Raw genomic sequence first — 21,088 nt, forward strand, 5'->3', positions numbered from 1 at the left:
CCCACAGAGGGCAAGCGAGAGGGAAATTTCTCGGTGGCACCGTCTTGCCAGAAAGTCTTACCCAGGCAGGCGTCGAGGCGGCCCGGCTAGCCACGAACAAATGGCGTGAATCCCAGTGAAAGTATTTTTATTCGGGAATTATCGAATTGTTGTTTTCATTTCTGCCCTACGTACGGGTGGGAGGGTGTAAGGTTTTAATTAAATCTCTACTTTTCGATCGCTACCAGACAGCACAAGGGCCAGTATCCTCCCAGCGGTAACGGACCAATGCGGTAAACTTGGAATAAATTTACAATATAAATCAGCTAGAGGGTGGGCCTATTGGATCGTCGGCCGGTGCTAAGTGGGAGAAAGAGAGTGTGATTTGCTGTTTTTACGTGGGTACATTCATTTAATGTTGCTTACTCGAAGGACAATAGAAATGCTCTCGAAGGGTGGGGTTTTGTGGTGATTACTAGTTCAATGGCGATGGTCTTTCGCCAACCGAAAGCCGATTACGTAGGAGGGAGTCGCTGAAAAATGCCCCCGAGGAGTGTTGAACAGGAATACATTACATTAGCAGTGTTTCTTTTTCGGTGACATTTGATGTATACACTTGAGTGATGTTACGACTGACTCACAAATAGGTTTGACAAGCAATAAACAATAGCACTGGAAAAGCAAGGTTTTGCAAAGGAGAGAGAGCAAGCCGCTCATAATTAAACGAAAACCTTATTTCCCTTTGATTCTTACGATAATATAATTAAAAATCTAATTTATAGAATATAAAGTAATTATTAGCAGCGTGATGAGAAAATTTTGTTACACAGATTACATTACTTTAGGCGTTGCGTTACTCAAAATGCATACTTGGAGGGGTTCGGAGAAGAGCAAGTTTGAAATTGCGGTGCGCACATCGCAAAATGGATTAAAGCTTTTGTTTAAGCAGTGCCATTCACAAACAATAGTAAGAACAATTCAGATCAAACTCCCTGTGCATGAAATAACTGCCCTGCGTGTATTAGCAAGACAATGACGCCATAAACCAATTTAATTGTGTACTATAATATTTAAGAATAGGAGTCTCATTTCAGCATATTGTAGTCACTGTAGGTTGCTACGGCCTACTCCGTCGTGTGGACTGTATTTCGTGGGAGCCGAACTTCCGAGCAAAAGCCTTTGAAAAGGCTGGCACCTCGAAGGAAATCACCGCTACACTAACTACGGAATTCCCTACCGCGGTCTTGCCAGTCTTATAGAAATTCGAATTTCTCTAAAAGAGCAATGCTCATCAAAAAGTTGAAGTGAGAATTTCGTAATTAATACTGAAATTCTAACTAGATTCATTGGTGATTTCTGGGGGGTTCTTATCAGGAGCCGACGTGCTCCGTTAGCGATACATACATTTTCCTGTTTAAATCCTGTTAAGTTGGCTATATTCCAACTGGATTCTTTGGGATTGAACTGGTCTAAATGGGAATTCTGTCTAATGGGAAAATACATGTAATGCGTGTTGCCTATGCATAGGCGTTGTTAATTCTTTGCCTAACTCGCGGGCGTGTTCTGCCTATCTCAAAATCCAACAGTCACTTTATTACGTACAATTACGTTTCAAAAATGTAATTTGAATTATGTGTTGATATAATCGCAAAATACTTCAAAATTCTTGCTCAATAATTCACTATTCTGATTCAAATATTCCATCTGCGCTGTGAAATCAAATTTCACCCTATTAATAAAGCAAACTTTTCATTTTTTTTTTCTTCTTCCAACACCCTTGTTTACCCCTATCATGCTAACGAGACGGAGAAGACCGATTTATCACGTTCAGCCAATTTTCGACTAATACACTATATACACACAAACACATTTAAACACACTGACTTTCCAACTCTACCAACTCATTATCATCATCGGTTACCGTTCGTGCCGAAGCTGCCGATGTGGAACAAATTAGCAAAACCGGCAAGATATCCTTTCAACGTTTTGCCACCCCGATGTTGTTGGTGCAATATCGATGTACCCCCAATACTAATCATAACGCTGGGAGCGAAAACGTGCCTTGAAAATGTCACCCAACGAAAAAGACCCTGTCTCACACACACACACACACACACACACACACACACACACACACACACACACACACACACACACACACACACACACACACACACACACACACACACACACACACACACACTTGCTAAGGAGTCGTGAGGCTGTGTAAAATATCCATCCCAATTTCTAGCGCTGCACCCGACCCGAGTGCGCGACCCGAGAGGGTGTTGCGGGTTTTTGATTTTCCGATTGGCATTTTCCTAAAATACCATTTTCATTCCACGCCAAAGCGGGCAAACCCTTTTTTCCCGTACAGAGACGGTATGTTGGATAGGAAGAATTTTACCGTTTTCTACACCACCCAAGCGTAGCAGCCAGGCAGCAGGGCACGGACATTAACGAGCCGCACAGGAAGACGCGCGCTCGGTTGGGCGACGATGCTACCGAGAACGGGGAGACGATAGGGGGGGGGACAACAAGAGCGTAAAGTTTTTCGGATTCGGTGATGATGATGGTCCTTGAATGTGCACGCTAGAGTGAGTTTTAAAATTTAATTAGGTTCTTTGATTTATTGTAAATTACCTGTCAATTATGCAGGAAGCATGCAGACGTGGTTGGGCGGAGTGGAGCCGCGAGATGGTACAAGGTGGCTGACATCTTCCGGTCGATATTGCTCGTGATCAAAAGGAGCTGGTGCTTAGTGATAGTGATTTGATTCCTTAGCAAAAGGACCACCGAAGCCTCAATAAAAATGCAACCTGCGGTGATTACAGACACGTTAACCTGTTTTCTGTAAATGCCACCGCCAATATCCTGACTGTGATGGGTAATCGATGCGCTAAAGAAATGCTAAAAGAACCCTCTAATGCTTCAATCACATTTGACATTTGCTGGTGGTGATGGCACACCCCGCCCGCTATTATGGTAAACATTGACGAACTGGGGTTGCCATTGATTAGAATAGCATTTCCAAGTGGCTTCAATTAAACTGGCCTTGTCTTTTATATGCCACAGGAGTAATGAAGAAGCGGCCGGCTTCAACTTCCCGTTCAGCGATGGTGTGATTAAATAATGAAGCATATCCTTCGGGTTTTGCCGGATGTTGTCATTATCTTCCCACCGGTGGGTGGGTGTGATGGCGGGGGGGGGGGATCACAAACGCAACCATGGGGAAACAATTTCCCGATCCACGATAATTGTGCCTTCCACTTAAACTCCACCGGCGACATGAACGGGCGGACGGGCACAACAGGAGCAGGTGACCGTTTGCTATTAGTCTGTTTGTTTGTTTGCTGTCGGTAAACAGTTCATCTTCGTTAGCCGTTAATTAGCGATGACATCGTTCTTTAATGGCTCCCCGTGCTCTGCCTCCCGTCGCGATATTGCTCATTTGCCGTCTCTGGAGATTATCCCATGATGATGGATGCTAGGATACCGGATTATGAGGGTTTAAGGAACCGGGGCATCATACTGATCCGAGATGATTGTGTGCCGTAGCGCTGTTTCTGGATAGCGTCAAACTCATTCGCAATTACGTAGTGTGCTGAGGGAAATCAAAACGAACAAAAAAAAAATACTTGGCAATCGAACTGCTTTTAATGAAACAACGCATTTCTCTTCTTGTTCATTGCAGCGTGACACCATCGTGCTGGACCCGACCAGCTCGGACATTCGCAACTGCGTCTCCAAAGGCAAAAGTGAGGTAAGTACCACAAAGCTTCAAAAGATTGTCTATTGTCGGTTCAAAGGGTTTTCTGCTAAGGGTTTTGTCGGAATAATGATTGAACTGTGTTCTTCAACTGTAAATATTCAAAAATTTTGGAATACGCTGAGAATGCGATACAAGATATTCTAGATATTCTTGAGCAATTGTCATCGTTACTGCAAAAAGTCTTGTGGTTTTATTGTTGGGCCAAAATGATCGGCTACTACCATCCATCTTGCTGGTGGTACATTCCACAGTAACAATACAATATTTAAACGTAACGTTCGCAGACTCAAAAAAGCTTCTTCGAGCACTACTCCCTCCGGTGCACGTTTCCCATACATTGTTAGACATGTTAATAGCCTCAAGCAGAAAAGCAAAAAGACAGACCTCTGTAATGGTTCCCCGTACCCGTAAAAAAGTGGGAAAACTACATCTCCATTATTTTGCGTTCATTTTGTAGCACCAGATCGGGAGAACAGTTTCTTGTTGCATTTTCTCCTACCAAGGCAGACACTTCTGCCGGGATGTGTCCGTTGCTTTGGGAAGATAAACTTTCTACCATTGTATCATCCGGTTGTCTTCGTGTCGTCTGTCCATCTAGGCGATACTTGCAACGGGGGGTGCAAGAGCCATTTTTTTAGAAAATCGCCCACAATCACCCTCTCCCCTCCCGGTCCAGGAGCACGCAATTGAAGCATGGGCTACACTACTTTGACTTTTATTCTTTGGTGCGGTGCGCGGCGTCGCACTCACTCTCTTCGCACTTTAAATCAGTGCACCAGAGCAAATAAATTGCAATCTGTCGACCATTTATCTTTTGCGAAGCTGTGGAAATCGCGGGCGGCATGGAATGAAACACGACGGTGGTACTGGAATCTCAAACTACAACTCCGCAGCGCGCAGTACTAGGAAGAAGCAGATGTTGAACTTTATCTGAATGGTCCAATACACTGTGCCGTTGTGTGTGTGTGTGTACCCTCTGCATTATTCCACACTTCCCACACAGACGACCGCAAACGTCTTGAGTTGGTAAGGTTCTCGAGCATCCAGACGGAAAAGTTCTTTGCGCCTTTAACGATAGGGGAAACGTCCGTATTAAAAAAAAAAAAAACATAGGAAGAATGAACTTTTCCCTACCAAATAGACAAGGGTCACAGAGACCCTTAACGAGGAAGTCCAAGACTGCTTAATAGGTATAGGTGCGAAAGGAATAATTCTTCGAAACACGTACTCTCAGGAAGTGCTAGGAATTGTACAGCAACAAAAAATGTACATAACCTTCAAGCAAACTCCAGTGTTCTAACCTTACGGACGTATCCCATCAATTGTTCTTTTTAATGGTGGTTATAGCACCCGAGCCGTTGTATGTGCGGTATGGGGGGGCAGCATCCCGATTGTTTCGGAACCGTTTTTGCAAAACAAACTAGTTACGAAGCAGCGCGTAAGGATGGGATAATATAAATTTTCAACTAAACTTTCTCCTTGCTTGCTTCCTGTTCATTGGAGAAATGTGCGCAGTTGCTAAAGGGTGGTTGCTGCTGCTGCGATGCTTTGACGCACGAAGACGGGTGGGAGCAGTTCTTTTGCCATTGAAATATAGAGCTATAAGAAATCACATCTCCGAGACGAGAAATAGCTATGAAGAAGTTTCAGCCAGAAAACACGTATCTTTACGATTGAATTTCAAGAAAGACAGACGATCCACTCCCTAACTTGAACAGATCTTTGGTACGTGAAAGCACCCAAAGTCCAAAGGTAAATGTTATGCCACTTCTCCTGGCTTCAATCAATAATCCATGCTTGTGGCAGAGGAAAAGGAATCGTTGCCAACGCCAACAAACTGAGAGGATACGAGTGCGTTCTTAACCCGAAGACTCCCGTGTGACTCTCGCCCGTGTGTTCCCGGAAGTGTAAGTAGGACCTTCACACGCATCTACGCATCCGGTGCGGTTCCATCTCTGATTCCAGCACTCCACAAACCCCCTAATCCATGCCGCCGGGAATCGTGGGGGTGATAATTTTGCCTCCGTTCATGCATACCGAGCATGCAGTGCTAGTGCTCCGGGGTTTCGTAGTAGGTGTAGTGGCTGAAATCTGAAAACCATGACGGTAATAACCAAACCCACCTGCCCACCACCAGTAAGACGGCATGAGTTTAGCAGGGAACGGAAGATCAAGTCTGCGACACGGAAAGTTAAAATATTTACTCAATTGTCTCGTGGAATTTATGGTACGATGTGTGCTAATTTATGTGCCTGTCTGTAAATACCACAGCTCTCACAAGACACATACCCACGTTTGCGAGTGTGTACTGCTGGCATGTTACGGTCGACCGGGTTCTAGATGGCGAAGCTGCACGCACCCTGGGAAAGGACATTGGTCTTGAAATGATGTTGACGCAAGGATATTGGAGACATACCTAGTCCGAAGGCAAGGCATCCGGAGTCGATCTGGTTGGACATGGGTCCGAGGTGAATGCGGTTTATTTCGCGTGGTATGGAGTATGATTGTGGTTTGTACATAACTTTCGACTGATGTATACGCTAGTGTGATGAGCGGACGAACAAAGCTGTGAATTGATTTTTAAGCTGTATTACACGCCTGTGCTATGCCAATGCTAACCAAAATATCCATCTAATCCTACAACACAACACACAATATAATGGGGCTCATGTACGTTTACATGTAAATGATTTAAATCTCCAAAGCAGAGCATTCCTTTAAGCATCTCCTGCTCTCGGACGAATGCTGAAACGATTGTCATGTTATCCGTGCATTGTTCTAATGGCAAACAGACACATAAAGCATTCTTTATTTCGTTTGCTATCGTTGGATCGATTCCTTCACTTCCGGGGCATGAGTCATCTCGCCGGTTCGCTCTATCTATCCTGCAAGCTGTGGTGCTGCTTATGCATGCGTAACATATGTATTTCTTGTGTTATCCGATCCAGATTCATAGAGTAGTGTAGGGCAGGCGGGATTGGCTTTTCGGAAAAGATATCTAGTTTTAGACATCTTTATGGGTGTGCACATCAGGGAGAGAGGGCGCCTTAGCCGGGTTGTGACTACGATATTTGCGTCCAATTGGAAAGGCATTTGTGTTCCCCTGCGCTTCCCCTATCTTTCTCTCTCTCTCCACCCGATGGCTAATATTGTAGACTGTCAGACTTTATTGACGCAAAACTCTCTCTCTCTCTCTCGTTACCGTGTTTCCGAGATGGCTACGATTTTGCACCCGGACTTGGTCAGCAGATTTTTGTGTACAGTCTTGTTTTTCTTTAACCCCACCCAAACGCTTGATTTTAACGTCGCTCGACACAATTCTGTCAGCACTGATTTTCATACAAATTTGAATCGGAAGTAGCTGGACAAAAATTCCAACTCCAAAGTCTGTTTATCGCAGGAGGAAGCTAGCTAGGCGGGGTCGATCCCACTGTTCGGGCCACACAAAAGTCAGTCATTGTGACGCTATCGGTTTTTCGATGTCCATTTCCGGGCTTTTTGAATCGACCAACGCTCCGACATTAGTGAACCCGATGGTGGTGGAGGACGCAGATATAGTGATGTATGATTGTGTTCCCGTACCCAATTGTTGCGAACTTTATCCGCCCTTAAAAAGATGGCATATCACCCTCTCGTTTGGCTCGGGGTGGGTACCTCACTTTATTTAATCTGGTCGTTAAGTTTTATGTAGATGAATGCAAAATTCTGAAAACACTAGCAAAGGGGACGTTTTAAGCAAAAGAGCCGGCCAGCCTGCACAGGATGCTTGCAGAAGGGAACAAACTCAATCGATAAAGAGTCGCCGGTATGGATCAAGTTTGCAGATATTCATTTGTGCGCTGCTGCTGGCCCGGAAAAGCAGTCATTTCGATGGTTCTCTGGTGGCCCGGTTTATGATGGCACCCGGGATCGGGATGAATAGAGCCATCGCCTCGAACACGAACTCGAAGCTGCTCTGTATTGGCATGAAACTTTGCCCATGAAAATCATTTAACGCCAGTACGTCAGATCGCTTCTGACTTTTGAAGCATGTGTTATGTGGGGTCTGATTTTTGTTTTTCGCCCCCAAAAATTGTATCGAACAATTTGTGTTACAAACCAGCCACCCTCCGTGTCCAAAGTCCAACCGCACATTTCGCTCTCTCTCCGCAAAATAGGCGGAAGTTTTGTGGCTTTTTTCGGAGCAAAAGGGGGGGGAGCTTATTGCGGAAGACTACTCAAACTTATCGCATAAATCGTGCCATACTAAATGAACAGTGACGTACCCCGGTACGATGGTGCAGGGACGGAAGGACCCGGTCGGTTGGTTGGTTGGTTGCGATTCGGGGTTGAGACTAATGGAACGCGTGTTATTCTGCTGCTGCTGCTCTTGAAAGGCTGGTAGTGGGATGGGATGGTAGCAAATTTATGAACTACTAAATTGAAAATTATTTCCCGATAAGCAGCTCAGGGCACGAAATGCGCGAGGCGCCCGCGAGGAAGAAGGGGTACCTATCGAGCAAAAGTTAATCACATTGAACATAAATTATGCTGCGCGTCCGTTTTTCGCTACAGTCCGTTGGTTCGGGTAGGAACGTGTACGAAAATAAACGATTTGTGACAAGTTTAAGGAAACAAAATATCACTTTTTTCTTGGGTTGAAACCGATTCCGCGCTCTGCGTTGCTACCCGCTGCGCAAATTCGAGCAGTTTCCAGCGCAGAAAATGTACCAAAATCTGCGCTGGCCAGCGCAGATTTTGGCCCGATCCCCGCGCTGTTCTTCAGCGATTCCTGCGCTGGGTCGAGTAGGGTTAGCGCCATCTGCTGGCGAAATGGACGAACTATTTATGGCGGTGGAGCAAAAAAAACGGTCAATAAAATTTAAAAAAATGGCGCCCATTGTTTCGTCCGCTTCTTCTGCCTCCCTCGCCCTGCCTTGCCTTACTTGCGCTTCAGCCCGTGCCTTCTCCGCCGCCAGCTGATTGGCTGTTGCGGTGTATGCGTTGATACTCATATGTGCATTGCGGTTGTGTATTGTTATTGGTGAGTGTTAGCATTTATTAATTTGTGTGTGACCTTGAGACGCTGTGGGAGAAGCTGGATTGGGATTCAAAGTGTTATCGGTGTATTGATGGTTTATTTTATTTCGTGCCGCTGCTGATGAGACCATTCGATGCCCCTGCAAGTTGAGGGTGAAGAAGCCTATTTAAAACAAGCGTAGGAGAACGGCTAACACTAATCTAATATTTTTTAATTTGAACATGTTTGATGCTTCAACGACCTTCTAAGCATTATGTAGCACAGTGTAAAGTGGCAATAAAATATTTTTTTTAAATATGCCTAAATCTGTCTCGAGTTTTCGGGTCACACACACACACACACACACACACACACACACACACACACACACACACACAGCGCGGGGAAAGTGATCGTTCACTCTATCATGTCGCGATTCTCCACCCCGCCCGGCGCTAGGGATGAGGATGCGCTATATGATAGCTGATGATAGCGGAAGGGGAGGGGGTTTGGTGGGGGGTGCGTGCTTGCGTGCGCGCTTTCATAGGTGCGTTCTCGCGTGCGCGCGTTCGTAGGTGCCTTATCGCGTGCGCGCGTTTGTGTGTGTGTGAGAGTTTACGCGTGGATGTTTGTGTGTGAGTTTGCGCGCGCGTGTTTGTGTGTGTGTGTGCGTTTGGAAACCCCAAAACTATTTGATTCTGATGGGTACATTTTCATCCGCTGCGGCTACAAAGTCCATGCATTTTCGATCTCGCTACCTGAGAGACAACACAACCATTGGCATTGGCATCTTTGCGATCGGCTCTGCTGTTGGGGGTATTAAAAAGACACACGATCTAAGCAAACGTGAGTGTGATATATTGCACATTTATTTCTAATTCAGCTAGCGGGCGCAAGTGGAAACAACATTTTGAATTGAATCCATACAAAAGAGGATTCTGGATTTGTTTATTACGGTGCGCGTATGGTGCTGCACCTGTCCGTCCAGAATCTGGTGGCTTGTTGGTTTGGAGTAGTTATCATGAACCCGGTTGACCGGCAATGCCTTGGAATGGGTTCGGATCGGTAGGTTCATGTTTTGGTCGAGTGCATTCCGTGTATTTGTCTCGTCACAGCGGTGGCCCGGCAGCAACAAAGTCAAGACAAACTCTTTCCCGGGTGTGGACTGCTATGCTAAGTTCTTTTTATTATTATTATTATTATTATTATTATTATTATTATTATTATTATTATTGGCGTAATAGCCAACGCGATCATGCCGGCCTTTTCAGGACTTGAGTACCACGTAGCCGGAGCCGGTGACTAATCCCTTGCTACGGCGGACGGTTCATACGCGATTTGAACCCACGACGAGCATGCAGATGTGCGTAATGATGGCGGTGCCGCGGGCCCGCTTCTATCCAGTGTGCAACTTGCATACTGCCACACTGTCTCCTGTTCGATGCATACGCAGCAGGCAAGGGGAAGGATGCACATCCACAGTAAAAAAAAAACCCGTCATGAACCAGCGGTGGATCTAACGGACTAGGCGGTCACCGAAGATCTCTAGTCTGTAGTATGCCGTATGTCTACAAGTGGACAGATTATTAGCGACAAGGGCCCCCGGAAAGATGGTCTTTAGGGCTCCGTGGCTGGAGAAAACCATTTGCACCTCCCCTCCCCCCATGGCGACTACAATTTTAGGGCCTGTGACCGATTATCGTAGGGGTCCCATGGCCACCCCCCTTCCCGCCGGCAATTTAAGTATACTGTTCAATCTCCCAACAGCTGTGTGCCACTACCCCCTCCTCCCTGTCATCAGTTACCATTGACAGGGGCCTCAATTCGTCTTTCCGCCTTTCATGAACACCTTCCTTTCTTTGACCGATGGATCATAACATTTCGGAAGAAAACACATTTGGCGACAGTTTTGCACACACACGCACGCTCATACCCTTGCGCAGACGGCTCAGCATATCTGTGTAATCTACAACATACGAAAGCAAAAGCTTAGTGTAACATAGTTATTCTTAATGCTTAACACGTTCAGATCGATGGCAGGCCCCACTGCCTGCCAGTGAACTTTCCAGCCTGCGTTCTAGGTGCTGGTGGAAAGGAAAGTTGATGAAAATCAGCGCCGGGATGAACGTGTTAATGCGAATTAGGATTCTGCACGTTGCACAGCAAACCCTCCATCGTGAGCTAGCGTTTCCTTAGTCATTTTTACATTGCAGCAATTGAACTTATTGCGCTTTTTTGGTTTGATTTGTGAAAGTACAACTTCATCGCCGCAATGTTTGTTAACGGCATTTTTGGCGCCACAACAGCTCGCGAGCATTGACCACACGCGAGAAAGAGATAGCGCTAGGGAGGGAAAGAGCCCGGACGATGGCTGACAGCGATTGGCCGTCTGACACACCAACACATCCAAACCTTCGGCAGCGCGCTCAGGCGAGGGGAATGAGGCGGAGCCAGGGACGGGCAGCTCGACGAGCTGCTCGACAAATTTGCCGTTGGAGAGAAAAGGAAGGCATGATAAAATTCTCAGAACGCCATAACGCCTTCCGTCGCTTTGCACAGCGGGTATGCTAGATCGATTTATATCGTGAAGCATAATTGAACCTGTTTTATGGAGTGAAATGAGCGGGGGATCTTCGACGTGTCGATTGCGTTGTTTGAAGATGTTTTTCGCAATTTTCTTTCATTTTTGTGAGGTTTAAAATCATTTCGAAGAGTTACAAACAGTGTTGTGAGGGTGCAACCTGAAACCAGTTATGAATATATTTGAAAAATTCATACAATAAATCATGTTTCTTATTTCAATGTTCATAATGTCATTTATGTCCCACAGCAACATCATTTACCATGTACACGAATTTCATCTCTCCCATTGGAAATGGCCTGCCCCCAACGGGGTTTTGTGGATCGTTTTCGGAGACGTTGCAATGACGCTGCGAAATGTCTTCATTCACGATGACCATCCGCCGCATTGTATCACTAGCCTCATCATCATCATCACCTCATAGCAGGGCTTGTAAACACGGCGATATCTTACACGATGTCGTAAATAATTCACGCCGGGTTAGATAAGAAATGCGTCAGTCATACACAAGCCGTTGTCGCCCTTACAACCGATGCCCTCCCAATACGGGCCACGGTGTACCAGTGTGTCTCAAAGGATTCCGGGGACAAGAATGTCTACCGGACATGTTGAATCGAGCGAAATCCTTAGGATTAGTATAATACCGAACGACAGAAGCATCTTTACCGAATGGAATACTTCGGCACGGGGCTGCTGGCGGGCTGCTGGTCATCAAAGTAGCATCATTCACCCTTCTTCAGGCCACTCAACGGTTGTGTGTATCGTGCTGAAGTGGTACTAGCAATGATTGTGGTCAAGGATCTTTGCCGGCCACTGCTGAATGCGGCACTCCTTCGCACAAAGCTACTCCATCCTCGATTGAATGTGTGCTTCGCATCAAACGAAGGAATGCAGGAGATGGTATTTACTTGCTGTCGAGTAACGGCCCCGTTTTGGTTACAGGACCGGAGGAAGTCTCATTAAAATTCATTGACGTTAATAACTGTTGCCTCGGATGGTGTCCGTCTCCATCTTCCGCTGTAGTAAGAAACGCAGTATCTTTGTAAAGGGGAAGCAAACTAGTGTAGTATTCCCCGTTTGTGGTTGCTATATGTGGAAGAAATCACTCCCATCTTCATGATTTCTATTTGCTTCCACTCTCTGTGGTTGGTTTCATTATCGTTTTTAACGGTAGCTAGCCCTTACGCCTGTTAAAACCGTTTTATCCCTGCCCATTCATCCGACGACAAGCTCCTTTACACTCGATGAAAAGTCGGTCGGTCGGATGCATGAATTGATTAAAACTTTGACACGTCCACTCTCTATATCAACAACCCGGCGGGTGGTGTTGGCCTCCTGCACACATGCAAGTGCTAAAGTGCAATGATTCGTACTTGATTTAAATTTTTAATCACTCAACCAGCAGTGTGTGCGCGTCTATGTGGCTATCTGCATGCATGTTGCAGTTGTCTTAAAAGGTTACACACGTGCAGCTGAGGATAAGCTGAGAGGCAGAAGTTAGTTTATTCGAACAATCTGATTTATCCTACATTTTTTATGCATGTTAATAGACACGGTTTGCGGTTGCGGGTGCTCTCTACCCTTTCTGTGGTACTGAAATTTCTACCCACATCATTGTTCAAACTTGAAAGCACTCCCCAAAAAGTACAGATCAAACTTTGTAGCCGAAATATGTTGCATGCTTTATTGGTGCAAAGGAGGGGGAAGGATCTGGTGAATGGATGTCAAATTTAAGGTGATTTTAAAAGCAAATCTATGTTTTGTGCTGCGTTGCCGTAGTAGGTTGATCGGGACAGTGTTGTTTCATTAAACAATTTACCATACTACACAGCCATGTGGTCAAAAAGGATCGACCCGAAAACTATTTCACCGACTATGTAGCACAAGGTGGCCTCAACATGGAACAGATTTTTGCCTGTACTGTTCCAAATAGTTCGAGGAGCATCGATAGCCAACATCAAAACTTGTTAAAAATTTATTGGTTTCGCTGTTTTAAAAGACTTACTTGATTGTCTGTTGTATTGATCCTTTAGTAATTCGGGACACCAAAATTATTCTTAGTGTTCACACCTTTATTCCGATTTGAAACGAAAGGCGCAAGCATAGGCAAATAAAAATGGATAAAAATATAATTTTCTTCTAGAATTACATGAGTAGAGACTAAATTTCATCGAAGATAACACTCCATTTTTGATAATCACAATTTTTTTGACTCCGTTACGTTAAAACTATGTACAAAATCTCTTCGCTGCACTGTGAATGTTGCGGTATGTTTTGTACAACATTAAACATACAAAACATTTCCGTCCCAAAACTTGGATTTTTTTGCACAAAGAGTATGAGTACTCATACAAAGGAGAATGAGTACTCATACAGTTCCTGTAAAGATACATAAAAATCGCATAAGTTTCACGACTCGCACGCTTTTTCCAACCCGTTGCACCCATCTGCCCATTGTAAAGCGGCACTATTTATATTTACTCGCCACGATAGTGGTTTTGCGCCTTTTTTGGGTATGCGCAATGGAAAAAAAAACCCACTGTGGCGGCAACCATCGTGCGCCGCGTTGTGCCGGTAATGTGTGTGAGTGCGTTTGTAAATTTGTGTTTGGTATGGTATGCAAATTTGCAAAATATTTTAATTATTCCACTCCGATAGTGAAATGGTTGGCAAGCTGCTGTAGGGCCCTGGGTACGTGTGTGTTTCAGCATTTGCATCGTATATGCATGGACGCAACGCTGCACATTTGCTCACGGAACCATAAACAAAATCGGATGTAGGTCAATGGAACTTGCCCCACGAATCTCTCCCACTTCAACAAGGTGCAGTGAAAAAGTGAAGGGAGGAACGGTCAGTGTCCTGCACGACGTGTTGTTGGTTTCAAAATGTTTTAAAATTTTGGTCCATTACAAATTACATTTATAGTGAACGTTGGTGGAGAGGAGTGTGCGGAGGGATGCGTCATTTAAAGGACGTTAAAAAAAAGAGTGTAGCTCACGGGGAGACTCTAAATAAAAAATAGCGTGTAGCTTGATACAAATGTAAATCCCATGTTTGAGTGAATTAAGATTAAAGGAGGATGAAGCTGCATAGAACCCGAAATAAAATGAAAAAAACTAACCTCAATTCCACAACGCACCCAATATTGAGGTTGCACTTTGCTCATAAAAAAAGAAAAAAAACATACAAATTGAAATGTACTTCTGCATATTGCGACGTGCATGTGTGTCTGTTCATATGATGCAAATGAAATGTTATTACTGTATGTGTGGGATACATCGGATGCATCTAGCTGTGTGTATGGTTTTGTATCCTGTTTCGAACATAATTTGTGTTGTTTTCAATGCAGTGCGTAGTCAATAGAACTCGTGCTCCGGAAATGTATTTTCTATGTTTCGGTTTGTTTCGCTGCTGTGTCTTGCTTTGGGCACAAATGCTCATGGTACACTTCATGTTGACATGAATAGAGAAAGTACAAAAAAAAGGCTCGTATGTCTGGTTTTGTGGTTGTAAAGGAAATCAGCAACACAGAATTTGATTTTTCGTATTTAAGGTATTTGTTGAATATTGTACTTAATATTCAAAATACAAATGGTTTGTTCGCAATTTTACACTATCAGAAATAGCATATCAAAAGCGACTGAATAGGATTTTAAGTGAATTAAAAGATTAAAATTCGTGCAACATTCAACATGTTATTCTAATCGACCAATAAAATCCAAACAATTGGAACAATTTATCGAAACTATGTCTCATGTTATAATAAAAAAAAACAGTAAGCATTTCTTCATCCTGAAGCTCTTTAAACTGATTTGTTCCAGGCTCAAACAAATGCAAAGCACAATAAGAGCATGCTCCTAATGATTCAACCCATCGTCTATCCGAAGCTTCTAATTCAATCAACAAGCAATGGATTAATTCAAGATTTTCATTAAACAATCAATGCAATTACGGTTTGATTGTCGAACACTCAGCCGTCGTTTATCCTCACCAGGGAACAGCTTAACCCTCTCGGCAGCAAGTAAAACGTATTGCCTGCAGACAGTTGTTGCAATCGACAATGGCTTCGATATGGAAATTAATTTTAAAATATTGCTCTCAAGGCACACAGCCCCATATGCTTTCTTCACTTCTGATCCGGTTCGGGTGCGGATCCGTCGTGTACCGCACTTAGGGGACATAGTAGCATTGTCCTTGGGAAATGGAATCAAGTTACGGTGCTATGCAAATCAACATTCATAATAGAAACACACATTTCAGCACGCTCGCGCGGACACAAACACACACACAGACACACAGTTTCTCCTGGGGATCATATCAAAGCTCATACCGGAGAGTACAGCGCCTAGGCGTAGAAAAGGTCAGACACACATTAGGTGATTGAAATTTATGCTTCAATGATTATTAAGGTGATTGCAGAACGTGATCATAATCGCTTTCAACACTTGCTCTTATGTGTGTGTGCGCACTCAAAGTTTTGCATCATTGTACGAATGAAGGAGGCGCACGTTATGTACGTTTATGATGAGCGGTAAACCACACCCTGTCTACATATAGATGCTCTTGAGGCCACAGCGTGCTGACACTGGGCAAAGCTCTTCCACGTGCTGTTTTCCGATGATTTCGCGGCCGAACTTTTGGCTGATGCTGCTCACAATAACAAAAAAAAAATGCACACACAAATTGACATTTGTTCGCGCTTGTTTTCTAGGCACGTTTTTGGTCCCGTTCCGCAGACAGGTAGCTAGGCGGCTCCACGCATCCATTTCTCCACGCGGGACACGTAGGCTTGTTTGCTGGAGAGGCAATATTATATATTGCTTACAACATTCCTTTCCGATACCAATGATGCCAATTTTTCGCTTCTCATTCTCGGGCCGTACCGTACCGGCGGGAAGCGTTGGTGAACCGGTTGGTAAAAATTCAAATTTTGCCGACCGTGTTACACGAGTAAAAATCAATTTACCAGCATGACTGGTGGGAAAATAGGCGCTCGCGCAAGAGGTGTGTGTGTGTGCATATGTTGACACCAGGAATTTCGTCTACGGCGTGAGCCTCTCTCTCACTCTCGTTTCTTGATGCGTTCTAACCGAATCATTACGTACGGATAACGCGATGACTTTGACGGTAAAAGGGGGAGCCCAGCCTACCCACGGAAAAAAGCAAAAAAAAACGCACTCACGCACTTGCCAAACGGTCACGATCATTCTACACACGCACATACACGCTTGCTTGTCTCACAATTGGCTCTTAAAACACACAACACCACACGTCAGTATAACAAATGCCTCCGTGGTAGCGGAAAACTCACATCCCTTTCACGTGCTTTGTGTGTGTGTGTGTGTGTGTGTCGCGCTGGGGGTGCTTCACGGCACTTTTGTGCAAATCGGTACGTTCTTCTGCGGAAATTGGTTTAGTTTTCTAGACACGCACGCACACGCCTGTTGGAGTTGCTTTCTCAGTTTTACCTCTTCCCCAGCACAACTCGCTTTGGAGCAAGCAAACATTTAGAATAAGAGTAAGAGAGAAAGCAAAAAACGTAACGAGTACATTTTTCACCCACCAAAGAATGCATGAGGCGGCGGGCCTACTACCACCTCCCTGCTGTGTCGATCGTGAGTGGGTTCTTCAAGGTCTTGCCCAGGAAATCGAGAACTCATTTTGAGTATATGTGGCTTCGTTTCCTTTTGCTGTCCCCCATATTTTGTTTTATCTTTGCTCCGCGTGGGCCACAAAAGGGGTGAGCTTTCTTCTATTTTGTGTACACCCGAAAGCACAGAAAACCTCCCCAATACGTTCCGTCTTGCGTGTTTGTGTGATGCTGATGCTTCCGCACCGTCCACCACCACAGCAAGAACAATGGGCAAGAATTTGCTTTGAAGAAAAGTTCTCCTGACCGCGCCGCGGTGGTGGGAAATCTCGCTGACTCATGTACAAATTGCCCGCAAAAACCCCCCTTGATGCTCTGTTCTTTTTTTGTGCTCAACTCTTCTTTCTAGCATTCATTCGTGCATTGTTTTTCAAAAAGTGTTTGCCAGTGTTCGCCAACATCCTTGGAGTGCGTCGCGAGTGTTTGGAAGTATTTTATGTTAAAAAAAAAACAAAACAAAAGACATATGAAATTCTTGTGGGCGCTACAGAACCAATACGGTTTCCGTTAGGTGTGTGGGAATAGAGTGAAACTTTGCTCTGTTTCCATCAAACACAGCTCCCCCGAGCAATGATCAAACGATGATGGTGTTCTTTTATATTGTCGCGTTTCCCCCTCAATATTCCCTCCCAGATGACTGACAAAATGCGTTCGTGTGAACGGGCTTCCGGTGGTATTTGTTACTACCGGAAATGGGTTCAGAAAACCAACCAAGTGCCAACGGTGGTACCGTAAGTGTGGTCGATCAAACTGCTCGATCGAGTTATTTGTTTTGTCGTTTGGCCTTTTCGCGGGAAAGATAACGCCTGTTAGTAATCAAATCAATTAGATTTTTTTTTATCGTTAAACAAACACAATAACCGACACGTTGAAAGGAATCAGTGGTGAGTAAAACATTAATCATTGAATGAAGCAACGGATAAGAACGACGGACCATAACTTGAAGATGATGTGCGTTTTCAATAACACCCTATTGTGCTACCTCCCTACTCAAGCCTTGTAAAAGCTAACAAAATGCAACACGACAATTGTTCACGCTATCATGTGTCAAGTAAGCGTGTTGTTTGGTTGAGTGTTTCGTGACCTAAGTAACAATATTCTGGATTTACTAGGTTAAGGAAGCGAAGGTAGCTGTTCTTAATGTTTATGCTGCAGTGTTATTGTTTGTTGACGTGTTACTGCAAGCGAGGAATCCAAGGCCAACGTTTACGCCTTCACGTGCCGAGGTGTTTACTAGCGTAGACTCAGCAGGAGTATGACTTTTAAATTGGATGGATTTATACAAACAACATGTTCGGTGCACATTTTATCCTTGAGCTTATAGAACTAGATTCTAGACGTGTGTGTAATGAAATTCGTCGAATGAAACTATAAAATCAAATACTTAAAAACAAAGATAACGTTTCAACAGGTGAAAGGGAACAGGTCAATAACTAGTTCTTTTTATAATATGTGGCTTAAAACACTTTAACACTGTTATTCAACCCCGTGTACTAAGCGCTACCAAAAAAAAGAACAAATCATTTCCTAACAGCAGTTTTTTTTACTTATCGCCTGTGCAACAGCTGCAACTAAAGTAATTATTTAAAATCCCATTACTCAGCTCGTATTTGACTGCAATCGAGAGGGGGAAAAAAACCAGCAAACATATCGCTCCCAAAACAATCATCACTGTACGACACGCAGCGGCAGTGCTTATCAGCAATCCAATCCAATTAAAATCATTTACATCACGTTGGATGTCCCCTTCCTCTATGTATACCTATTATCGACCATTTGGATACCCCATTTTGGTGAGGAGCGACACACCGAACCCAAAGGGTCGACATGCCATTTCAAGTGGTGCTACTAAAGTAGCTGGAAATTATGCACACGATCAGCAGGGGAACCGTGTACACAGCACACATACGCAGTTGAACAACCGTAAACCGTCAAATGATCGACCTAAATGGGTACACAAAGGACACACCGTGGTGGAGCAGTGTCGTTCGGCATTCAGTTTCATGCCACGTTCATGCCACATGTAGTGTCCACTCCAACGAGCTTTTCCGAGCGGACTGTGCCCCATTTGGTACAGTTAAAGGAAATGAAGGATTTGCTTAGCGGCAATCAACTGCGGGGTAAATGTTTGCCACTTTGATATCGTTGAAACTGCACAAACGACCGTAAATAGTCAAACAACATCAGCGAAATTAGTCATTGTAGAGGTGAAGCTAAGACTACAGTTCGTATTCATTATTTTCGGTCAATAATTTCCCAACAAATGCGAACAGCGTTTATATAGATTCACAATAATTATTTCGACCACTAAAAGAGCTTACAGTAAGTTTGAGATATTATTCTTCTGTATCTAGTATACGAATGGACCTAAAAAAGCAGTATAAATATGAATTCTTCAGTATATTTTGGGATGACACTGTTTCATTGGATTCTAAGAATCTGGTGAACGAAAAAAAGGCCCCTCTCCAACAAAATGATACGAGCAAATGGAAGGGATTTCGCTGTGCTTAAATAAAAGATAAAATCTAGCCAACATTCATCTCTGATGGTTTGATACGCCAGAAAATTGCCTCAAAATTCCATAAACTGGCATTAGAACAACACATTTCGCTTCTCGCGCCGCACTTACTCGCGACGCTGTATCTTTTACGTGCTCGATCTGTCCCAGACCCAAGACTTCGCACCGAGCCGAGGCGAGGCCAACGTCTCGATGTGTAAAGAAAAAGAGCTTATAAAGTAATTTCATGATTACGTAAGGATTCACGAACCTCCTTAGCACTTCACCTACGGTATCGTGCACCGTACAGGCTGGCGTTTCTTCGCGCTCTCTACCTACCCTTAAGCCATCAATTTGCGCTGCGATAAATTACATTTTCCCATCCGCAAGAATTCTGCCAACCAAATGTAAGGGGTAAACGTGTAAGGGCCTTCCTCCTCTTGTGTTAAGCAGTACGTGGCCAGCGGAGGGAGTAGGAATCTCTCTCTATCTCCCATTGCGCAAAGAGGCGCGGTGGCGTTGGTTGGAATATTGCAACGTTCAAAACAAGCAGAGCACTCGTGTGACAGCTAAATACACTCCACGCTAAGGCGATTCACTTCCGATACGTTCCAACGAGAGTACATCAACTAGAGGCTATGGTGGAGAGGTGCGGGGACAAAGTGGGTAAAGCTGCTACACAGCACGAGTGGTAATTTTGTTTGTACTTTATTGTGTGATCTTTCGCGTTGCGTGCCGACGAAAGGCGGCGCCCCAAGGCATGTGCAGAAGGCTCCGGTCGAGCCTAGTCAGGGGAAGAAAATTCCCGCACCTGTATGTAGCCTAGCGTCTCCCAGAGCTTTACCCCTCACACACACACACTTGCAGGATCTATGTTACTGTTCGTAAAACAAAGAAAAGTCGCCTACCCTTTGCGGGGACCATAAAAAAAGGAATAACTTGTTGAGAATCTTTTTGAACTCGCAAAAACCTTTTAACCATCTTATCGCGGCCAAGCTCGAAATTGTTCCAGTGAACGAGCTTATGATGAAACTCCGCGTGCCGGCATCTCTACAATTATCAACCAAGCGTGCCTGCATATTAGGAGCGCACTGTGGGAAAATCATATGCGTCATAGGAAGTCAAATTAGAGGACGGCGCATCGCTTCCAGGTATTGTTAATTTTGCAGCAAAATTTGCAAAATGCTTCAAACAAATAAAGAGTGGAAGCCTAATTTTGGCTTCGGCACATCATCCAACTCCTGTGGGCGATGCCACAGGGGCCAACGCATTGTGCCGGCACAAAAAAATCTTTGATAAACTTGCCTATTGCTCCGTATCGTGTGTTTGGTTGTACATGTGTGTGTGTACGTCTCTATGTGTGGATTCTTGCCAAACTCCTCTCTCATCTGTGCTGCAAGCCGATTAGCTACGGCAGCCATGACGGCAAGAAGTTAATTATGAAATTTTTCAATTTATTCTCTCCTCTAAGTGGTTTTCGTACGCACGTCCTCACATGAGGAAAACAGCTCGTCCCAAGCAGATAAAATCGGTAAAAGATAAAAGAACATCACCGCACACAGCAAATACTTCAGCTCAAGAGGTTTATGAAAGATGGTTTGCCTATTGCG

The 21,088-nt window shown here is 44.4% G+C and overlaps 1 protein-coding gene across 7 annotated transcripts in view; it reads left to right on the forward strand.

Annotated features, from left to right (window-relative positions):
* LOC121594855 (semaphorin-2A-like) overlaps positions 1-21,088 on the forward strand; it is a 303,073-nt gene that overhangs the window by 216,609 nt on the left and 65,376 nt on the right. For all 7 annotated transcript variants that reach the window (XM_041918589.1, XM_041918585.1, XM_041918583.1 and 4 more), the window contains exon 5: positions 3,674-3,742. In XM_041918589.1, coding sequence (XP_041774523.1) covers positions 3,674-3,742 — 69 coding nt within the window. The remainder of the gene's footprint in view (positions 1-3,673; positions 3,743-21,088) is intronic.

Source organism: Anopheles merus, chromosome 2L, assembly GCF_017562075.2.
Source record: "Anopheles merus strain MAF chromosome 2L, AmerM5.1, whole genome shotgun sequence".
Classification (NCBI taxonomy): Eukaryota; Metazoa; Arthropoda; class Insecta; order Diptera; family Culicidae; genus Anopheles; species Anopheles merus.